Source organism: Ambystoma mexicanum, chromosome 2q (genome assembly GCF_040938575.1).
Source record: "Ambystoma mexicanum isolate Mex_15411 chromosome 2q, UKY_AmexF1_1, whole genome shotgun sequence".
NCBI lineage: Eukaryota > Metazoa > Chordata > Amphibia > Caudata > Ambystomatidae > Ambystoma > Ambystoma mexicanum.
The window spans coordinates 1,143,741,530-1,143,762,325 of record NC_090924.1 but is presented as its reverse complement, the minus strand read 5'-3'; the positions used below and the strand labels follow the sequence as shown (position 1 = coordinate 1,143,762,325).

Sequence of the window (20,796 nt, the reverse complement as noted above, 5' to 3'; positions counted from 1 at the left end):
TCTAATCTAAAGAGAATTAATGCTCTGGCCAGTATAATGCAACTGTCGTTGGAGAGGAAGGTCTTACCGGCTCTGATAAGCTTGCACGTGTAGGCTGTAGTGGAGGCCAGGGATTTCAGTTGTTTATTGAAAGACATAGTCGCGTCCAGGTAGAAACCTAGAGTTTTTACCTCCTTTGAGACTATGGTATTGTTACCATCAATGATAAAAGAGGCATATTCATGACCTAGTTTGGAAATGATGGACGGGGTACCAAGAATTATCAGCTCTGTCTTTTCATCATTCAGGCATAGGCCGTGTGTGGCCAACCATGCCTGAATGATGAGGTAGATCCTATTCACCAACGCCAGGTCCTTGCCATGATCCCCGGAAAGCGGGAGGAGAATCTGTGTATCATCTGCATAATTAGTGTAGGTGAAACCCAGAAGGTCCAAATCAGCGAACAAAGGTTTGGTGTATCTGTTGTACAGGGTTGGAGATGCGCATGAGCCCTGAGGGACCCCGCACACGATAGGGGTAGGATCAGCCGCCGCCGGAGGGGAGAACACCCTGATAGTTCTGTCACTCAGGAATGATTCATTCCACTTGACGGCGTCTGTGGAGAAGTGGGCTGCTGAATCAAGGTGCCTGCAGGGGACCTTGTGATCCACCAGATCGAATGCAGCTGAGAGGTCAAGTAGCAGCCGTAGTGCTGTCTTCCCTTTGTCTCTCAGCTCATCGACTTGTGTTTTCAGATCCATCAATGCAGTTTCCGTCCCATGTAACGGTCGGAATCCTGATTGTCTGACCCCTACGAGTTTATGTAGCTCAAGGTATTTTTGGATCTGCGAGTAAGCGACTTTGTCCAAAATTTTAAGTAAAAATGGTACCGTTGTGATGGGGCGGTAGTTTGTGGCAATGAGTGGATCTAAAGTTTGCTTCTTCAGAAGTGGGAGAACCCAGGATTGTTTAAGGTTAGCTGGGACTGTGCCAGAGACAAAAGAGGCGTTTATCAGCTTGGAAATGAATGGAGTGAGGTCTCTCGCGGCATCTTTTATGATATGTGCTGGGCAGACATCTCCTTTACAGTTGGTAGGTTTGAGAGCTAGGATCGTTTTTTCAACTTCTAAGATGGAAGTTTTGGTGAAGCGGAATCTATTGTTTTGATCAATGCTTTTTTTACTCGGTGGGAGAGAGTTAGTTGGCTGTGGTAAGTTCAGAGCGTCTTTTTTATTTTTTATTTTGATTTGTAAGCTGTTTATTTTATTAGTTAGGGCTTGTTGGATCTCTGAGCACCAGGTCTTGTTTTTGATACATAGATCAGGTGTGGAGATAGGGGATTCCAATTCTTAGTATTGTAAATAGTTCTTTCATACTAGAGTTGGAGTTGGCAATGCGTTCATTGTATGAGTTTCGTTTTGCCAGACAGATTTCGTTTTTATAGTGTGATGCAGTAGAGATTAGCTTCTGTTTATTCTCGCTAGAAGGGCAAAGCCGCCAGGCGGTTTCACAATTTCTTTTCAGTAGTCGCAAGTCCTTTAGTTGTGGAGTGGACCACTTGTTAATGTGTGCTTTAGCTTTGCTTGGTCTCAGTTTGAGAGGGGCAACTTTGTCCAATGTGGAGAGCATAATCTTGTTACATTCCTGCACCAAGGTACTTGGGTCAAGATTATCCGGCAGAGAATTTAGGGTGGGTAGAATATTAGCAATCACATTGTCCACTGTGATATTCTTTTTCATTCTGGTGACACGGTGGCGCTTCTTGAGGAGCTATGATTATTGCTCTGGTGGTGGATAGAGTCATGGACACGAGTGAGTGGTCGGTCCATGATAGAGGGGAAATGGAGGTAATGGTAGCTGTGCAGTTGTAGTCGGCTACCCAATCCAGGGTTCTACCCTTGATATGGGTGGGTTTGTTTACTTTTTGCGATAGTCCTAATGCATTGAGGGCGTTGGCGATTTGTAAGGCCTTTTTATCCGAAGGATCGTTAAGACCTAAGTTAAAGTTGCCAAGCAGCAGTACTTGGGAGGTAGAGGTTACTGGCAAGTATATTGTGCAGGTCCTCCTCAAATGTTCCATTGGGCCCAGGAGGTCTGTATATTACATGCATGGTAAGTGATTGGGAGTTGTTTAACGGGAGTTTGATAGAGAGGAATTCACAAGATTGCAAAGTTTGGGGAGAGACTATTCTCATTGATAGGCTCTCTCTGGATATAATAGCTATTCTGCCGCCTCGGGTTCCATCTCTGTCTTGTCTGGAAATGGTGTATCCTTCAGGGATGGCTAGCATGAGTGCGGGTCTTGCAGCATCGTGTAGCCAGGATTCCGTTATGACTAGGAAGTCCAGACTGTCTTCTGTGATTAAGTCGGCTATGTCAATTGCATGAGCCACGAGGGACCTTGCATTGAGGAGAGCTCCTTTGAGGGGCTGTTTGTCTATTTTGGCTAGGGTTGAGCGTAGAGTAAGGCTGGTATGAGCCGTGGGCTTGGAGAAGACGGATGAGGAGGTAGGCTATTTGGCAGTATTGGAGGTCATAATGCGGTGACAATTTGTTTTCTGTTGGTAGGAGGTAAAGATCTGGTCAGAGGCTTGTATACTTTAGGAAGACTGGAATGCAGTTTGAGATTTCAGTTGGTCGTAGTACATGGGGCCGTGGTGTAGTCTCCTTAAGACTTGCAAGAGAGGCGCTTACAAGGGGCAAGGCTGCTAGGGTTAGGAACCATGGTTAGCAAGTTGAGTGGGTGTAATCTATTCTCCTAGTATAGTTCTGTTAATATGGACTGCGATGCTGGTGGCAAGGAGTTGTAGAGCAACTAGAACCAGGATGGGATGAGAGATACTTTGGCCTGGCATGTTAACAATAAGTCAGAATGTGGTATAATTTGCTTGGCAGGCTTGAACACAATATGCATAGTAAACAAGGTGTCATAGGGCACAATAAATCAGTGGTTAGATTATGCAGAGTAAGCAATGTGCTGTAAAACACAGTAAATCACAATGGGCAGAATCGATTTTTGCTAGGTGGGCCTAAAAGTGCGGTATGCAGAGTAAGCAATTGTGCCATAAAACACAGTAAATGGCAGTGGGCAGAATCGATTTTTGCTAGGTAGGCCTAAAAGCACAGTATGCAGAGTAAACAATGTGTCATAAAACACAGTAAATCACAATGGGCATAATCGAATTTTTGCTAGGTGGGCCTAAAAACACAGTAAGTATAAGTAAGCAGTGTGCCATAGAGCACCACAAATCACAGTGGGCAGATTGGATTTTTGCTATTGGTCGTATCACATATCACTTAGTCGTAGGCAGTTGTATCAATAGGGGGTTATAGCAGGCAGCTGTGAAAACAAGGGCTGGTTCATGCGTTACAGTAGTAGTAGATAAGGTACTAAGTGATGGTAGTAATTCTCTACTTTTTGGGTGCTGCATAGGAGAATGGTTGACTAACTTGGACTCTGAAATATGTACTTAGTACATTAGTAGCACTACACATAGACCCCACAGACAACATCATATCTCAATCGGCTGACCAGTTAGTCTTGGTAGTCGAAAGGGTAGTAGAGACCAAGAATGTGTTCACGCTTGTAGTAAGGCGACTTAGGTGGAGGTGGCTAAGCAAGTATACCCTATATAAGAGATGATTAGGGTTAACACTAACTATTGATAATCAATTACTAAATGTTATTTATTCAACTTAAGATGCTAAAAATTTGTATGATATAATCTTTACTTACGTTCAACTTAACTTTTCTTTCCAGTCCATTAAGCCCTTTGAAGAAGAGGACGGTCTCCTCGAAACGCGTCGCCAGTGAGAACGGACTATTGTAGATGTTTCTTTTGTATATAATTGTTTTTTGAACTTTTTCCTTTTCTGAAATTGTATTTTGTGAAAAATATACTTCCACTCTATTTTTTTTACAAAGCTCTTGTGTTGAGTTAATTCTTATTCTATAAGCTTATAAATAATCGACTAGACTTGATCCATAAAAGACAGTAGTTGGGTTTACCCAACACAAGACAGTGTGCAGGGAACGGGAGTATTCCCAGATTGAATCTTCTCTTTTTCTGATTTGTGCAAAAGAACTCTGGCTATAAAATCAAAGAAACTTCCAACATCTCCCCATACATTCAAAAAACATTACTGGTCATGGAAGACGCTAAAAAGAGCGAACAAAATCGCCTGCATGTTATCAACTTTTATTGGCAACAGAGCGCAAATGGCGCAGTTGTGTTTCTTGATCAAATTACTTACATAACAGACCAAATTTACGAGTTGGAACTTACTCCGAAAATCTTAATATGTGGAGATCTAAACATCAATTGTTTAGAGAAACTCAACAAAACACACAATGGAAACTCGACAAGACAGAATGCAGCAGCCCAATGGAGCTCTGAAATGGAACTTCGAAACTTACAACTTCTGAATGGCAACACTCCAGGAGATATACCTGCAAAAATAACCTGGAAGAGACAGATGCAAGAGCGTGTTAAAGCTCTACAGGTAGTACCTAAACTTGAAAGCAACCATAACCTTGTACTACTGAACATCTATGGCCCCCAAAATGGTCATATACAGTCATGGAAGCATGACATAGTGGTCGAATCAATTCGAATCAGACTTAGATTATCCAACCACGATGTCAAATCCATTAATAATGCTTATCAGAATGAGCACGGTCTCTTGGAATATCAGCATCTACTTGCAAACTTTATCGTCAAGAAACAAGGATTAAAGAATCGTGAATTCTCTAATAAACACGCACTCAATCTCGACATACTGAAACAAAAACGTAAGATGTGAGCACAAATCCGAGCTTGTGGGAAATCACATACAAATGAAAATGCGTCTAGCATCAAAAAGATTAAACAGTCATACAAAAACTGGCTTACATCACACAGATCAATTCTATTCCAGCAAGATGCAGAACTTATGCTCTACAAAATGAGAAATAACACTTGCCAGTTCTGGTCTTTGATCAATGAGCAAGAGGGTCTCCAGGCTGCACTTCACACACATATGGTTACTGAGAAGGACTGAATAAGCCACTACGAGCATCTCTACAAGAAGGAAGGAAATTCTGTAGACCTTTCATTGCCTGCTCTAGACATCTGGGACTTGCAATTTGAAAGACTTGACATCTTGGAAGCTATTAACAGAATAAGCACTTCTCGCGCTCCTGGCCCAGATGGCTTAACCAACTTTATACTAAAAGAAAATCCACAGGCCTGGGCAGATTTCTGTTACAACCTCTTTAAGAACATTGCAAGTACGTGTGCGGCACCAGCATCCTAGAAAGTGCAATAATTGTGCCAGTATTTAAAAAGGGGAACAGGGCAAATCCAAAAGACTATCGCCCAATTTCACTCCTGGACGTGTTGAGTAAGATCCACGCCGCGGCCACGCTATTACAACGCAAGCTATTAGACTGGACTATTGAGAGCTATTGATCCGAGACAAACCGGCTTTGCCAAAGGAGTGGGGTGCTGTTTTAATCTCCTAATTGTTAATATCTTGAAGATGGACACCATACAAACAGGTAACAAGATCTGTTTGCCCATAATTGATCTATCACACGCTTTTGACAGTATAGATCAAGAGATATTATGGTAAAAAATGATCAAGTGGAAATGTCCTGCAAGCCTCTTTTTAGCAATAAAGGAGCTGCACACAAACAGCGAAATAAGAATCCGACTGCACTGCTCCGGTAAACTCTCAACCTATCAAGACTCAGTGCAGAGTAAAACGAGGATGCCCTCTAGCCGCTGTTATCTTCAATTTGTTTATTTCCGACATCGATCAAGCCATCAAATCTACCAGATCATTCTCGTCTAAAATTAACGGACGACATATAAGTCATCTCTTATATGCAGATGATTTAATACTACTAGACTCAACTCCTATTGGTCTTCAAAGAAAATTGAATGCATTGGGTCAGTATGTGGAAATCAATGGGCTGAGTATCAGTACCTCAAAATCTGAAATACTCATCCTTGAAAATCTGAGTGGCCAAAGAAAGCAACAGCCACACTTTCGATGGCACATGGACAAAACTGCATTAAATATCACAATGAATGCTCATTACTTGGGAATACAAATCAACTCGAACATAACTGACGTCCCGTGTGTTAAAGTAACAAAGAAAAAATGCCACCAGTTGTCAATTCAAGCTGCAGTCTTAAACAAAAAGTATGGCAAATATTCCCTGCTACCAGTACTAGCTTTCTACAAACAAAAGGCGGTTCCTGCACTAATTCTTGGTGCGGAATGCGCCTTTGGCTGCCCTCAGGACCTATGGAGCACCCTCAAACATCTTTTGGTCCAGAGTCTTGAGTTTACGCAAAGGAACACCCACGGCCTGTATCTGACACAAACTCAGTTTAACATCCATCAAAGCTAGAGTGTGTTGGAATATGTTTTCCTTATACAGGAAAATTACGATGACGGAAACACCCTTGCAATTTAAAATCTTGCAAAACACAGGCCCTATAAACGAGAACTCTGTGTTCGTGCTTTGGGTAAATCGATGCAGAGATCTAATTGTTGACCTTGAAATCAACTTGGACATGTTGCAAACAAATCCAGAGCTCGCCAAAAAAATGTTGTGGAGACGTATTTGGCGCTTAACTTGCAAACAAAGAAGAGAACATTGCATAATGAAAAACGTCCCATATGACAAAAGAGCTCTTAATGAAATTCAACATTTTTGGAAGCTATTCCCGGATCCACAACGGAGAAGAACTTACATGAAGTTTTGGTTAAACTTGTTTAAAACGAAAGAAAAAACAAGCATTTGGTCGGGAACTAGTAATACGATTGACCAATGTTGCCTTTGTAAATCTAATGAAGAAAAGCTGAAACATCTAACGTTATTTTGCCCGACAAACTGTCATGAAACAAGACGACAACTGGGAAGTCACATTTTGAAGCGTTCGTCTTTAAGCGCTGAAGATTGGTTGCAGCTAATGTTCGACGAGACCGATAGGCCTCTAACCATGGCTTTGTCTTTTTTTTATGGGAGAAATTTTGTCTTGCTTCCAAATCTTGAATGAGGATCTGTTTTCGCCCTTATAACTATTGTGGAATTTAAAGTAATCGCATTTAGGTCTACTAAGCGTGGACTTTTAACAGAAATAGCTAGAAAATCTGAAGCGCTCCCATAAGTTGAAGTCGAAAAAAATGCACTTGAATGTAAATGTATTTTAAAGGTTTGTAATGAACCATAAAAAATCAAAATAAAACAAAGTATCTTCCTGATCCGGCTCTGCATGTTGTGGATGCGACCGCTCCAGGAATTGCTGGACTCCCATTGGATCCAGGTGTCCCAAAGCTTCAAGGACAAGATTGTGCTCGACGAGGAGTTCCGTCGAGTGATAAGGTGGTGTGGCGTCTGCTCCAACTTTGTCGGGGGCACAGACTTTGAGTCCTCTATACCAGGAGACTGTTCAGACGGACTCTTCCTTGGTGGGGTGGGGAACACACACTGGTCGCCTCCACGCCAGAGGCCTGTGGCTGCCGCAGGAAAAGGCGCTACACATCGTCCTGGAACGACAGACTGTGTTTTGGGCCCTCAAGTTTTTTCTTCTGTCCCTCAGGGGCAAAGTGGTGAGGGTCTTCACGGACAATACCACCACAATGTTTTACATCCGGAAGTAGGGGGTACCAGATCCCTGGCGCTCTCCAGAGAGGCACAGAGGTTGTGGCACTGGGCCGTCGCCCAGGGGATGTTCCACATTCCTTTTCACCTGGCTTTTCACCTGGCGGGAGTCAAGAACACTGTCGCAGACTCCTTCAGCAGGGAGCTACACTCTTGCCATGAGTGGGAGCTTTGGCAGGATCAAGTCGACAATCTCTTCCTCAGGTGGGAGAGTCCCCAGGTCCACCAAGGGCCGGAGGTTCGCCAGCAGGTTTCCCCAGCCGGGGGGAAGCATGGGGGACTCATTCGCCTTTCCTTGGGAAGGCTTGTTCCTGGAGCGTTCCCCATCGTGCGCGCAGCTACTACGAGTCATCAGTCAACTCAGACGGTGCTGTGCAGGATGATCCTCGCCGCGCCAGCGTGGCCGAGGCAAAGCTGGTACCTGGATCTTCTCAGCATGTCAGTGTCCCCTCCAATCAAGCTACCAGTGGTCGCGGATCTTCTCGACAGGGAAGGAGGCGCAATCCTGCACCACGATCCAGGATCGCTGAACCTGAAGGCCTGGCTCTTGCAGCATTAGAGTTCGGTGGTTACAAGCTGCCTGAGGCCAGGGTGTCGTCAACTCTGAGGTGTTACGGACTTGGTGCCGGTTGTAGAAGATTAACCCTCGGAGGGTCACAGCCCCGCCTTCCCCAAGTCATTCAGTACTTGTTGTCGTTTGCTAAGTCGGGGCTGGCTCACGCTTCCATCAAGGTACATCCGGCAGCTATCTCCAATTACACCAAGTCTCCGGGACGGGTTTCTCTTTGGTAGCACAGTCTAGTCAAGGAGTTAATCAAAGGACTGTTCAGTTGGTTCCCGCCAGTGAAGGCTGCTGCCCCGGTGTGGGAATTCAACGTGGTGCTGACTAGGCTCATGGGGGGCCCATTCCAGCCGATGCAGCAAGCTCTGCTTAAATTCCTGTCTTGGAAGACGGCTTTCCTCGTGGCCATCACCTATGCCAGGAGGGTAGATGAGATCCAGGCACTGTCCTGCAAGCAAACTTACTTGACTTTCCACGAGACGAGGGTGGTGCTGTGGATGCACCTCTCTTCATCCCCAAGGTTCCGTCTGAATTTCATCTCAACAAGCCCTTGGTGTTGCCTGTGTTTTTTCCAACACCTTCGCCGCAGGCCGAAAAGACTTTGCACTCGCTGGATGTGGCTCGAGCGCTGAAGTTTTATGTGGTCCGCCCAAAGAGTTTCCGGAAGACTTCTCAGCTTTTTGTGAACTTTGGTCCTGTGAACAAGGGGAAGGCCTTGTCCAAGGCTTCCATTTCCAGGTGGCTCTCCGGATGTATCAATCATTGTCGCCGGTTAGCAAACTGACTGCTGCCTGGCTGTCCGAGAGCCCATTCTACCAGAGCGATCACTGTGACGACGGCGTTCCTGTCTGGTGTGCACCTGTTGGGCATCTCGGTCTACGCACACCTTCAAGAAATTCTACTGCGTCGACAGGGATTCTAGGGTGGGGGTCCAGAGTCGGCCAAGCCGTGCTACACAACCTGTTCGATTGAAGCGGAGCCTGGTGAGGAGGTAAGAGTAATTGCTTCTTCTGAGCCTTGTCGCCTCCCGTGGTGTGTATGTGTGTACTCCTATGTATTTATTCATGAGCATGTGACCCCATGCTGGAGAAGGAACAAGTTACTTATCTGTAAATGTTCTCTAGCATGGGTCTGGCATGGATTCACATGCAAACCCTCCCTCCTGCCCCTCTGCGGCTCTTCTTGGTCCTACTGCCACTGTACGTGCTACCAAATCTGAAGATGGCTGCGAGAGGAGGGGCTTAGGGAGAGGGCAGTCATTGGCTGGGGGCAGTATGACCCAGAGCTCAGTGATTAGTTTATAGGAGAAAGTCAGTTTATAAACAAAAGTGAAACAGTTTTTTCTTTTACCGAGGATTCCTAGCCTGAAGACGGGGAATATTCATGAGCATGTGAATCCATGCCAGACCCATGCTGGAGAACAACAGTTACAGGTAAGTAACTTGTTTTTTGCTGGCACCCGAAGCCAGTCTCAGCATGAGATCCCTTCAGTGGGATCTCAGATCCCTGTGGTCTCAATTCTCCGGCAGAATGACAGACCTTCTCCAGATCCCGACAAAGGTCACCCAGGATCTCCTGTGGTGGGCCAGCCGGGAATGTGATGAAAGGAGAACATTTTTGTCAACCATGGCCGAAAGACAGTTGTGACAGATGCCTCCCTCACAGGATGGGGAACGCATATGAAAGATCTTTCAATAAGAGGACACTGGTCTCAGTTGGAGTCCAGACTCCATAGCAACCTTTTGTAGCTGAGGGCAATCAGACTAGCGCTGATGGCCTTCCTGCACTCAATACCAGGAAAAGTGTCCTGATAATGACGGACAACACAGTGGCCATGCATTACCGCAACAAGAGAGGAGTAGGGTCACTGCCCCTGTGCAGCGAGGCAGTGCAGCTCTGGTTCTGGGCACTAAGAGAAGGAATAACTCTTCTGGCAGTTCATCTAGACGGAGAAAAGGACACAGCAGCGGATGCTGTGAGCAGGCAGAGCACAATCTCCCACGAGTGGGAACTAGCTCAGGAAGTTTTTCAAGAGATAGTTTCCCTTTGGGGAACCCCTCAAGTAGATCTGTTTGTGACCAGTGTCAACCGGAAGTGCGAGCTATTCTGCTCCACAGAATTTCCCCAAAGAGGAGCTCTAGGGGACGAGTTCGTAGTGGACTGGGACTTTCCACTCCTGTATGCGTTTCTGCCAGTCCCTGTCATTCCTCACGTAATGCGGAGGTTGAGGAAGTTCGGGAAAACCATGATGCCGATTGCGCTAGATTGTGCTAGGGGAACGTGGTACTCGAACCTTCTAGAGATGGCCATCTGCCTTCCAATTTGTCTTCCCCAAACAGAGGACCTACTCTCACAAGAGAAAGGTCACATTCTTCACCCAGAGATCAGGACTCAACCTTCATGCCTGGTGTCTGAAAGGGTGATAGATAAAGATTGGGACCTTCTGTAAGACGTAATGGAAGTGTTGCTTTCGGCAAGAAGACCAGCAACTAAATCCCTGTATCGCTGCCGTTGGAATAGATCTCGCAGCTGGTGCAAGGAAAAGAAACTAGGTCCTTCCACAGGTTTTCTCTTTCTTACTTCATTTGACCCATTCTGGGTTACAAATGGCCACAGGAAAGGGCTATTTAGCAGCCCTATCATTTTCAAAAGATCTCTGGATGAGGGATCATACTTCAAATTACCGATTGTGGTAGTTTCTGAAAGGCTTAACAAATGTGTTTCCGCCTACTCCCTTCATCGTGCCATCATGTGATCTAAATCTTGTACTAAGAGGTCTTATGGGAGCTCCCTTTGAGCCCTTACATTCGTGCCCTTTAAAGATGCTTACCATAAAAACTGCCTTTTTAGTAGCCATCACATCTGCCCATAGGGTAAGTGAGCTACAGGCTCCATCTTCCAAACAACCTTTCACGTCCTTCTGCAAGGATAAGGTTGTTTTAAGGGTTAAGTTATAATTCCTTCCAAAAGTTGTCAGAGTTTCATTTGGCACAACGTATTGCACTATCATCTATTTATCCTCCTAATCCATCAAAGGAGGAAGAGAGACATTGCCTAGACCTGAAAAGGGTACTAAGATTATATATTACAAGAACTGCAAGTATTTGCTGAGATGATCAGCTCATTGGTTATGCTGGTCAAAGATTAGGCTTAGCAGTCGCAAAACAAGCCATCTCTAGATGGATTGTTGTGTATAACTGTGTGTCACTCGTTGGCAGGCAAGGATTCACCCGAAGGTCTGAGGGAGCATTCCACTAAAGGGGGTGACTGCTTCCTCGACTCTAGAAAGAGGTGTACCAGTAAGGGACATTTGCAGGGCGGCAACATGGAAGTCCCTTCATAAATTTAGTAAATTCTACTGTGTAGATTCTTTTTCAGGAGAGGAAGCCTAATTTGGCAAAGCTGTCCTCCATAATATTAACAGATAAATGCATTCTGGGCACCCACCGCCTAACTCTAACTGCTTTGGGAGTCTATCAAAGATGAGGAATACGTGGGAGGACACAATCCATTCGAAGAGCAAGTTACTTACCCGTGGTAAAGTTTTTTCTCGCAACATCAAGACCATCTCCTCCTGTGACACAGCATGCTAATTAAAGGAGAAAAAAACGAAGAACTGAGGTAAGTCAGCGCGCATGCTGTTTATAATGGCGTTGACATCACGAGGGACGCTACGGAGACTGTCTAGGACCTAGAGTCAACGACGCTCGACCCTATGAAGAAGTTTTCCGGAGCAAGTTGGAAGCAGACTTGAATATATCAAAGATTAGGAATACGTGGGAGGAACATCCAGTCGAAAGAAAGTTACCACGGGTAAGTAACTTGTTCTTCTCATCTCCTCCTAAGAAGGAGCACTTGGATTCGAAGTACAGATTGCCTGAGACAGCTCCTAAATGTCTGAGACTCAGTTGTTTCTGCTGCATTTGCAAAAGAGGTCATCCAGCCCCTTTTCCCCGTGTATGGTTCCTCCTTATCAGGAAGGCAAGAAGCTGGATGCAACTGGCAAACTCATTATAACTGCCACATCTACGATCAAAGCTGCTAACGCTTTCTCTCCAGGTGGACAGAGCTATGGCATAGGCTGAGCCTCATCCTTTATTTCCTAACGGATGACAAGAAGGCAGGAGCCTTGGCTTTTTTCCTCCAAGGTGAGGTGGCATCGACTACTTGATTCCAGTCGCCTCGGACATCGCAGACTCTGGCATAGTGCTGCCCCATTGCCCATCTGCAGGAAACCAGTCTGCTAAGGTGGTCTGCATCTTCACGGACATGACCACCATGTATTCTTTAGTCCCGTCGCCATTCCTCCAAACTATATGGGCGTTCCTTCCAAGGGTCGGCAGACAGAATCTTTTTCACTAGAAAAAACCTTCTTCCCCTTTAAATTTATAGGCACGCGGGGGTGCGGCCCAGGGAGCGTGCGCTGCCCTGACTCTGCCGCCACACCTCGGTTCCCTTTTCCATGTCGACTGGAACGGGCCGAATTCACCAGCGCTCCTGGGTTTGGTTTTGGCCATGTAATTCCATGCGCGGATACTTCTTCTCTTTGTCTTCTTTTTTTGTCTTGTCTTTTTGTCATTCAGGTACTCGGGCGTCACGCTCCTCCCCGGCACAAGTCGACTTCTACTGGGTTCAGAAGGCGTCCAGCCTGCAACAGGCTATTCCTAACTTCAGACCCCCACGCCCTCTGCCTACGTTGCCTTGGCCCAGACACGGTTGGCACGCTTGCTCAGCGTGTGACTTGCTGTCCTTGAAAGTGCTGAAGAACAGACTAGCCAGGTGAAGGGAGCTCTTCCAGAAGCCGCCTCCAGAGGACCTCAAGAACTTTGTGAAACATCGGACCAGGGCCAAGGTAGGGCCGATATTCGCCTTTGCACCCCACAAAGGAGACTCCTTCCCAGGGAGTCTCCCGCGCAGGAGGTTCCGGTCAGGTCCTTCTACCAACACGTGCACCAAGGCTGCTGCAGCTACCGGCCTCCGGGCCGAGGGAATCCTCTGATCCTCCCAGTGACAGTGTTGAGGGACCGGAAGGTTCTTTTACCGGGTCTTCACTCGAGGGGCTCCGCCCTTGTACCATCACCATGGCCAAGAGGCTACGCCCTAATACCGGCAATATGTCAGAGGGGGCGCTTAAACGCAGCTCTACAGACCACCGTGTCAAGGGTGTCACACCAACCGGGCCTAGGCCCGAGGAGCAGGGTAGGCCTTGTGATCCACACGCAAGAGTCTTGGACGAGGCCGGGCCCAGCGGGCTGAGCAACACGTCACAGGCACGTGGCAGGCAGCTCGACAAAATGGCTGCCACGCCAGACGGAGGCACACGTTCGACACCATTCCAGGAATTCGGTGAAGAACAAGTGTCAAGGTGGCACTGTCCTCAACCAGGTACGTGGCCTACAGTCTACCCCTCTTTTGCGCAGGGCAGCTTTCCTTTGCGTCCATATGGACAGGGTATGCAGCGGGCTCCAGCAGCCCCCTGCTACGCAGTCAGCACCCCGTGCCACCTTCACGGCCAGTGAAGAGGTCCTCTTCGAGAAGTTGCTCGACCTCATGAAGCCACCTCGGATGGGGGTTATCATCAAAGACGCCATCAGTGAAGTCCTTCCCGCAATGGTAGTGGCACCACAGATGCCTCCGTCGGGGCCCCAGGCCCCACAACAGCTGCCTCCTCGGGCTCCCCAGCCTACTCCTCAGGCGGTTCCGTACCAGCCTCCGGCCGCGGTCCCTGTAACCCAGCCTCCAGCGCCAACTACTCCTCCTCCTCCACAGGATCCCCCAGATCCACAGGATACGGATGAGGAGGAGGATCCTGACACGCCATCCTCAGCCAGGGCCTTCCACAAACGTCTTTCTGGGCTGGCAGAGTATCTGGGCCTGCCCCAGCCCTTGCAGCCGGCTGAGGGGTCCTGGCTGAAGTCCTCACGCAACGCCCCTCTGCCAAAATGGGGGTTCATATGCAAACTGATGTAGTCTCCTTAGCCAAGAAGGGTTGGTTCAAGCCCCACTTGGCCCAGCCGGTCAATCGACGCCTGGACGCCAAGTACAGGCAGATGGAGGGGGATACACTCTTGCTCTCGCCCCATCCTCAGCCTCACTCCCCGGTGATCGCTTCGGCATCACTGTACTCCAAGCCTCAGTCGTCCTCAGCCGCCTCCTCCTTTGCGGCGCTGCTAGGCAAGGAGGGGAAGATCTTGGAGGCGTACGGCACGGCAAGAAAAACTATTCCAACGCCTCCTTGCCTCTTGCATCTTCGTCAAGCCAAGGCAGATGCCATGCTGGCTGTTGCCAACCAACGGTTATGGCGGGAAATTGCGGACTTCCTTCCGGAACTCCCCGCCCAGAGCCAATCACGTTTTAAGGCGGGGCTGGTGGCTCACGATCTCATGGAATCCACAGTGGCCCATATTGACACCTCTGACCGTGTCATTTGCATTGTCACAGACATGAAAAGGACAGCCTGGCTCCGGCAACAAGATTCAAACCGGACGTCAAGGAACGCATATTAGGTCTACTGTTCAGGGAGGGGGGCCTCTTCCACTCCTCCACAGACGAAGAGCTGGACAAAAAGAAAAAACGCTCAAAAACAACCAAGACTTTATCCATCCCAAAGACCACAACCAAATCGTACATCCAATCTCAGCAGTGCTCCGAGGGGTCGTACGTACAGAGGGTTCCGTTGCTTCCAGGAACGTAGATCCAGGCAGCCGGACTGCTTGCCGTCTCAGAACCGGCGCAAGCAACAAAAAGGGGGGGTTAAGGGCTTTTTCCAGTGCCCCTCCTCCGTGATGGCCTCCGAGGGAAAGAAAGCATGACAAGCCCCTTCGGGTCCACGTGTCTCCGGTGGGGGGCAGGCTTTCCCTCCATGCACATTTCTGGCGCCAGAATTTCGCGGACCCCTGGATCCTCTCCGTAGCATCCATGGGATTCTGCCTCCCTACCCAGCCTCTCCTCCAATTCCACAGGTTGGGACAAACTCTTTTGGCGGAGATCCGGTCGCTCGTAGAGAGGCTTGCTGTGGAGGAAGTCCCAGCCTCCCAGCGAGGCTTTGACTTTTACTACAGGATTTTTGCCATTCAGAAGAACAACCAGGCGGGCCTGAGAGTTGTGCTGGACCTTTCCACCCTCAACTTCTCCCTACTCCTGCAAAAATTCAAGATGGGTACGCCAGCTTTTATAGCGGAGACATTGGACAAGGGAGACTGGATGTGCTCCGTGGACCTGTACGACCCGTACCTGCACGTCCCGATTTTGGCAGCCCCATCGCTCTTTCCTCCGGTTCAGGATCATGGCTTATCATTGTCAGTACAAGGTCCTTCTGTTTGGCCTCAACTTGGCCCCCAGGGTCTTCACCAGACTCATGAATGCAGTGGCAGCCCTCCCCAGAGCGCAAGGCCTCCACATTTACCCATACCTCGATGACTGGCTCGTCAGGGCTACATCTCCGGAAACGGTACACCACTCTTCCCATGCCCTTATGAACACTCTGAGAGATCTGGGCTTTTCGCTCAACCGCAAGAGGTCACAGCTGCAACCCACGCAGACTCTTGACTTTTTTTTGGCCTCATCTCGGACACTGGCTCCCAGAAGGTATTTCCTTCGGAGGACAAGATCTCGGCTATCAAGAAGGTGACCACACACATCCTCAGCAGAGAAGTGACCTCGGCATGGTGGTACCAACATCTCCTGGGTCTAATGGCAGTGGTCCTATTAGCCGTCCCGCCCACAAGACTACGGATGAGGAGGATTCAGCTGCACTTCGCGGCTTCATGGAACCAGGAGCAGATCTCTCGATCCGAGCTGGTCAACGTTCCTCCATCCCTCCACCCGGACCTAACTTGGTGGTCCAGAGACTACAACCTACGGATGGGCAAGCCCACTCCGCAGGCCACCGTCGCCACGGATTCCTCACCCGAGGGCTGGGAAGTCACCCTGAACGATCTCTCGGTCCACGGCACCTGGACTCAACAGGAGTAGGAATACCGCATCACAGTTAGGTAATTCTGATAGTTGTCGGCGCGTAACTTCTCAGTATGTCGGGACACCAATACCCCCATGTACATAAAGTTGGATTGAGACCAAGTGAAACCCTTTAGGTCAGAGGGTGGTTGTGTGGTCAGTGAGCGGGAATAGGGCTGACTTGGAGCAGTTCATTTTCAGCCCAGATAGGTGTCCAAATTGGGCCACGTTGTTAAGGAATGGAGCAAGGTTGGTCTCTGCGGAGCGGATGTAAAGAAGGGCATAGTCTGCATTTAAGGAGTCAATATCAGCCTTTCCCGCAGTACGCAGGCCCCTGTGGAAGTGTGACTGGCGCATCATGTCTGCAAATAGTTCCATGGCTATCACAAATATCAGCCGGGAAAAGGGGCAGCCTGTCGTGTCCCTCTGGCTATCTGGAAGAGAGTAGAACATCTGTCCTCGGTGCGGACCCTGGCGACTGGGTTGGTATAGAGGAGTCTGACCCAGGTCATAAAGTTGGGGCCAAATTTGCATTTTACCAGCACACGCCACAGGTACTCCCAAGACACTGAGCCGAATGCTTTCTGCATGTCCAGTGTGGCTGCCTCTGCCTGTGTATTTGGATTAATTCTGCTAATCACATTGAAAAGTCTTCTATGGTTTAGGGATGTGGACCTACCTAGGACAAAACCTGGGATGAATGATGTGAGGCATTAGTGGAGCCAGCCGATTAGCAAGGAGTTTGGCGTATATTTTAACGTCAGTTTATTAACGAGAGGGGGCGATATGAGCCGCATTGGGTGGGAGGTTTACCAGGTTTGAGGAGGACTGTTATCATGGCCTCACGGAGAGAGGGGGGGGGTATACCTGTCTCGCAGGCCTCCTCCCAGAGAGCAAGTAATTGCGGAACCAGAATAGATTTGTAACGCTTATAGAAGTCCATGGGGAGGCCGTCTGGGCCTGGGGCCTTCCCTGCCATAAGTGAGTCGATGGCTTCTGTTAGCTCTTCGGTAGTGAAAGGCCTTTCCAGTGAGGCAGAGGCATCCGCAGACAGAACTGTGAAAGGAAGTTCCTCCAGATAGGAGTCGATTTCCGAGACATGGGGGCCGTCGGCCTTTGAATATAGGGAGGTATAGAATGTCAGAAACTCTGTGTTGATGTCCTGAGGAGAGGTAGCAAGTGTTCCGTCAGCCCTTTCTATTGCTGGGATGTTGGGGGCTCCGAACTCGTGGCGGATTAACCTGGCCAGTACGCGGCCTGGCCTCTCACCCTCCCCATAACGTCTCACTGCACAGGGGCTGTCTAGGAATTTAACCTCGCGCTGTGCCAGGTCACGGAATCTGTCAAGCTCAGAGCCCAGCAATGCCAGTGCGTCGGGGGAGTGGTCCTGGGCATATTGGGACTCAAGATTGTGGGTCTCACCTAAGTTCATTTCAAATTCTATGGATTGGTTTACATGGAACATTCCACCTTCTTTCAGAATCCATCAAACTCAGCAGAAAGAATCCTCCATACACTTGATGTATGGAGGGTGGTCTTGTACTATGTGAACAAAACAAAACCCCCAAGGAAAACGGACCAACTCTTTGTTTCCATAGCACCTGGTAGAGAAGGCGATCACATATCTAAAAGCGCCATCTCCAGATGGATAGACAAATGCATACACCTCTGCTATTCCGCATCCAAGAAAGTTCTACCTTTTACACCTAGAGCACACTCTACCAGAGGTACAGGAGCTACCTTGGCTTTTATTGCAAAAGTCCATCTGGACACCACCTGCAAGGCTGCTACATGGAGCTCCTGCCATACATTCACACAGCATTACTGCATTGCCACACACTAAAACAGATTCGCAGGTGGGACAAGTGGTCCTAAAACATCTCTTTTCAGCTGTACCTTCTAATTTTGCACCTCCTTCTCCAGATGCTGCTCGCTGAGCATGTGATCTAAGCAGATCCACAAGCTCCAGAAGGGATACATTACTCACCGTAATCTTATTTCTGGTGTTTGTATCTGCTTAGACTCACATGCGCCCTCCCTTCCTCTCCTATTGGAGTAGAAGGCGCATAGATGTTTTCTGGGTTATCACTGTTTTCTGCTTTATCACATCTGTACTCACGCTATACTTCATGCAACCTCATGTCAGAAACAATAAATTTGAGGGACCTCAATGTGTGAAGGATCATGGGTACAGTACATGTCACACTACGGATAGTATTACTAAACACGCCCTGTCGACGTCTGTTTTTGAGCTGTGAAAACAAATCTTCTAATACTCTGCGACTTCCACTAGATGTCGGACTATGCAGAGCATGTTAATCTACGCAGATGCAAGCACCAGAAATACGATTACGTTGAGCAATGTATCCCATATATTGGCTTTGCCAGTTCTTGTACTTTTTGCCATTGTGCCTGCATCTGAGAACTGTGCTTTTAACGTAGGACCTACACATGATACATGCAATCTGCAGCAGTTGAAATTACACCATGAAATACATACAATTGAAGATATTTAGGCGTTTGCTATCGGATAGTTCCATCTCTGGGTTCCAGGTGACAAAGTGACTTAAAATCTGCTATTACTCGAAACATTTGTGAGTAAGAAGCAGCCCTCTTGTTGATACCTGCATACTTAAAGTATTCTTTTTTCTGAAAACATTGAGCTAATTTAGCCAAATGATGTTATCACTGTAGATGTAACCTTCATTAAATGTATCAACAGTTCCTGATCATTACTATGTAAAATGTGATTTAAGATACAATATTGGGGTGCCATGTTTTCTGTTGTATAGCATTGTTGACTGTTTTCTTTGTTTTTCTTTTAGTTCTCGACTCCCTGTTGCAGCCCCTCTTTTTTCATGCCCTGACAAAAACAAAGTAAATTTCATCCCCACTGGATCTGCTTTCTGTCCTGTCAAATTCTTGGGGCCTCTATTGCCGGCATCTGACCTGACTTTGAAAAACAGTCCAATCTCTTCTCAAAACAGTGTGACAGTTGAAAATCTTAATTCTCAAGTCACTAGCTTGTCTGTCTTGGATATTGCCCCTAAAACAGCAGACCTAATGGAAGCACCACTGCAACAGGTCTCTCAGCAGATAGCTCAGGAACTTCAGATTGAGGAACACTCTTCTCAAAGCCATGTTGTAATCTAAATTGTAGCAGAGCAGGCCTCTGCATGGACCCTGAAGAAGAGGGATTCCGCCAAGACCTCAGACAGCTGCATGTGGACGAGAAATGCTTTCAGAACAACGAAATAAAAACTGTATGACCTAGCGCTTCTTAGCATTTCTTTAACAATTTATTTGGCTGGGGCTGAACGATTCGAACAGCAGTTTCATCTGCAACAACATGCATCAAGTGAAGACTATGCATTCAAATATTAACTTTAACCAGATTAGTATGGTGTCCTGTTAATGAATCCACAGTATCAATAAGCTCTATAATCAACAACAATGCTTGTATAATTTGAAAATGTCTTGCTAGTGTGTCCTTTGAGAAATACTGTACTTTAGAATTTTGTTTACAATTTATCCAGGTGTTCTACCTTATATAATGCAATGCAAAAAAAAAGACCAGCGACCACAACAGTTGGACAGTGTCCTGTGGTCTAGCTTCAGGTACTTCGGTTGAAGTCTAAACTCAGGTAACTTGGAATGTAAATCATATTGGAATACACATTATATGGCTTTAAAACTTGAGGAAAACGTCACTTGTCTTTCCCTGTTTTATGCCTAATGATTTCCTCACTGTGTTTTCTTTACCGTCTGGATTTGGGAGAATATCTGGCAACTGTGTACCATGTTTCTTAGCCATGTGACCCAAGCAGCTGCCACATATTATGCACTGGTTTTTAAGGAAGAATAATTGTGTATTGTTATGATAGTCATGTGCTACACATGTTAACCTTAAACTATTTTAAATAGTATTCAGGACAAGGTTAAACCCTTAAACATTCCATTTCTATTGACATGATTGTAAGACGGAAGATGACTAATTTTGTGAAAATTCAATCGTTTTTTGAGATGTTTGTCCATGCCACCGTCCTCCCAATGACACGCGAGGATAAGGAAGGCAGCATTTTATTTTATGAACAGATTAATAGCGAGTTTCTCTTTTGGCATAGTTTCCCCAAACTAATCGTCCCATCCACATGCCTTCTAATGACAATGGTGGAGAATAAATACAAAACTTCATTTTAAGTATTGAGTTTAGTAAAGCTGTCCTAATGTATTCCTTTTTAATTTTTGCACACCAGCACATGCTTAAAACACACAGAGTGCTAATATGTTGGTAAACTCTGAAAGAGTTGATACTTATTAACATAAAGTATTGTGGAATGAATACACTGAATGCACATAGATTGTACAACAGATATAACAATAATAATGCAATGTTCTCTTAGGTGTAAACCCTCTGACAATCCCTTTTCCAAGGCTTATGTGCACCGATATGTGAATCTCTTCTATTTCCAATGTGTGCATGTTTGCTGACACTGCCCGAAGCAGGGTCTGCCACTTATTCTGTTGAAAGCCACAGCTGCGTGTAGCCTTTAATACTTGATTGACCCCATACTGGATTGTGGTCTTGACTTTTTCTGCAAGCCCATGTTCATAATCTAGTTTTCACCAGGTGTAGTAGATT

At 47.0% G+C, this 20,796-nt stretch overlaps 1 protein-coding gene across 2 annotated transcripts in view; it reads left to right on the top strand.

Annotated features, from left to right (window-relative positions):
• GLCCI1 (glucocorticoid induced 1) overlaps positions 1-20,354 on the top strand; it is a 654,614-nt gene extending 634,260 nt beyond the window's left edge. For both annotated transcript variants that reach the window (XM_069648520.1, XM_069648519.1), the window contains exon 8: positions 18,980-20,354. In XM_069648520.1, coding sequence (XP_069504621.1) covers positions 18,980-19,307 — 328 coding nt within the window. In that variant the 3' untranslated portion in view covers positions 19,308-20,354. The remainder of the gene's footprint in view (positions 1-18,979) is intronic.
• The last annotated feature ends 442 nt before the right edge of the window (positions 20,355-20,796 follow it).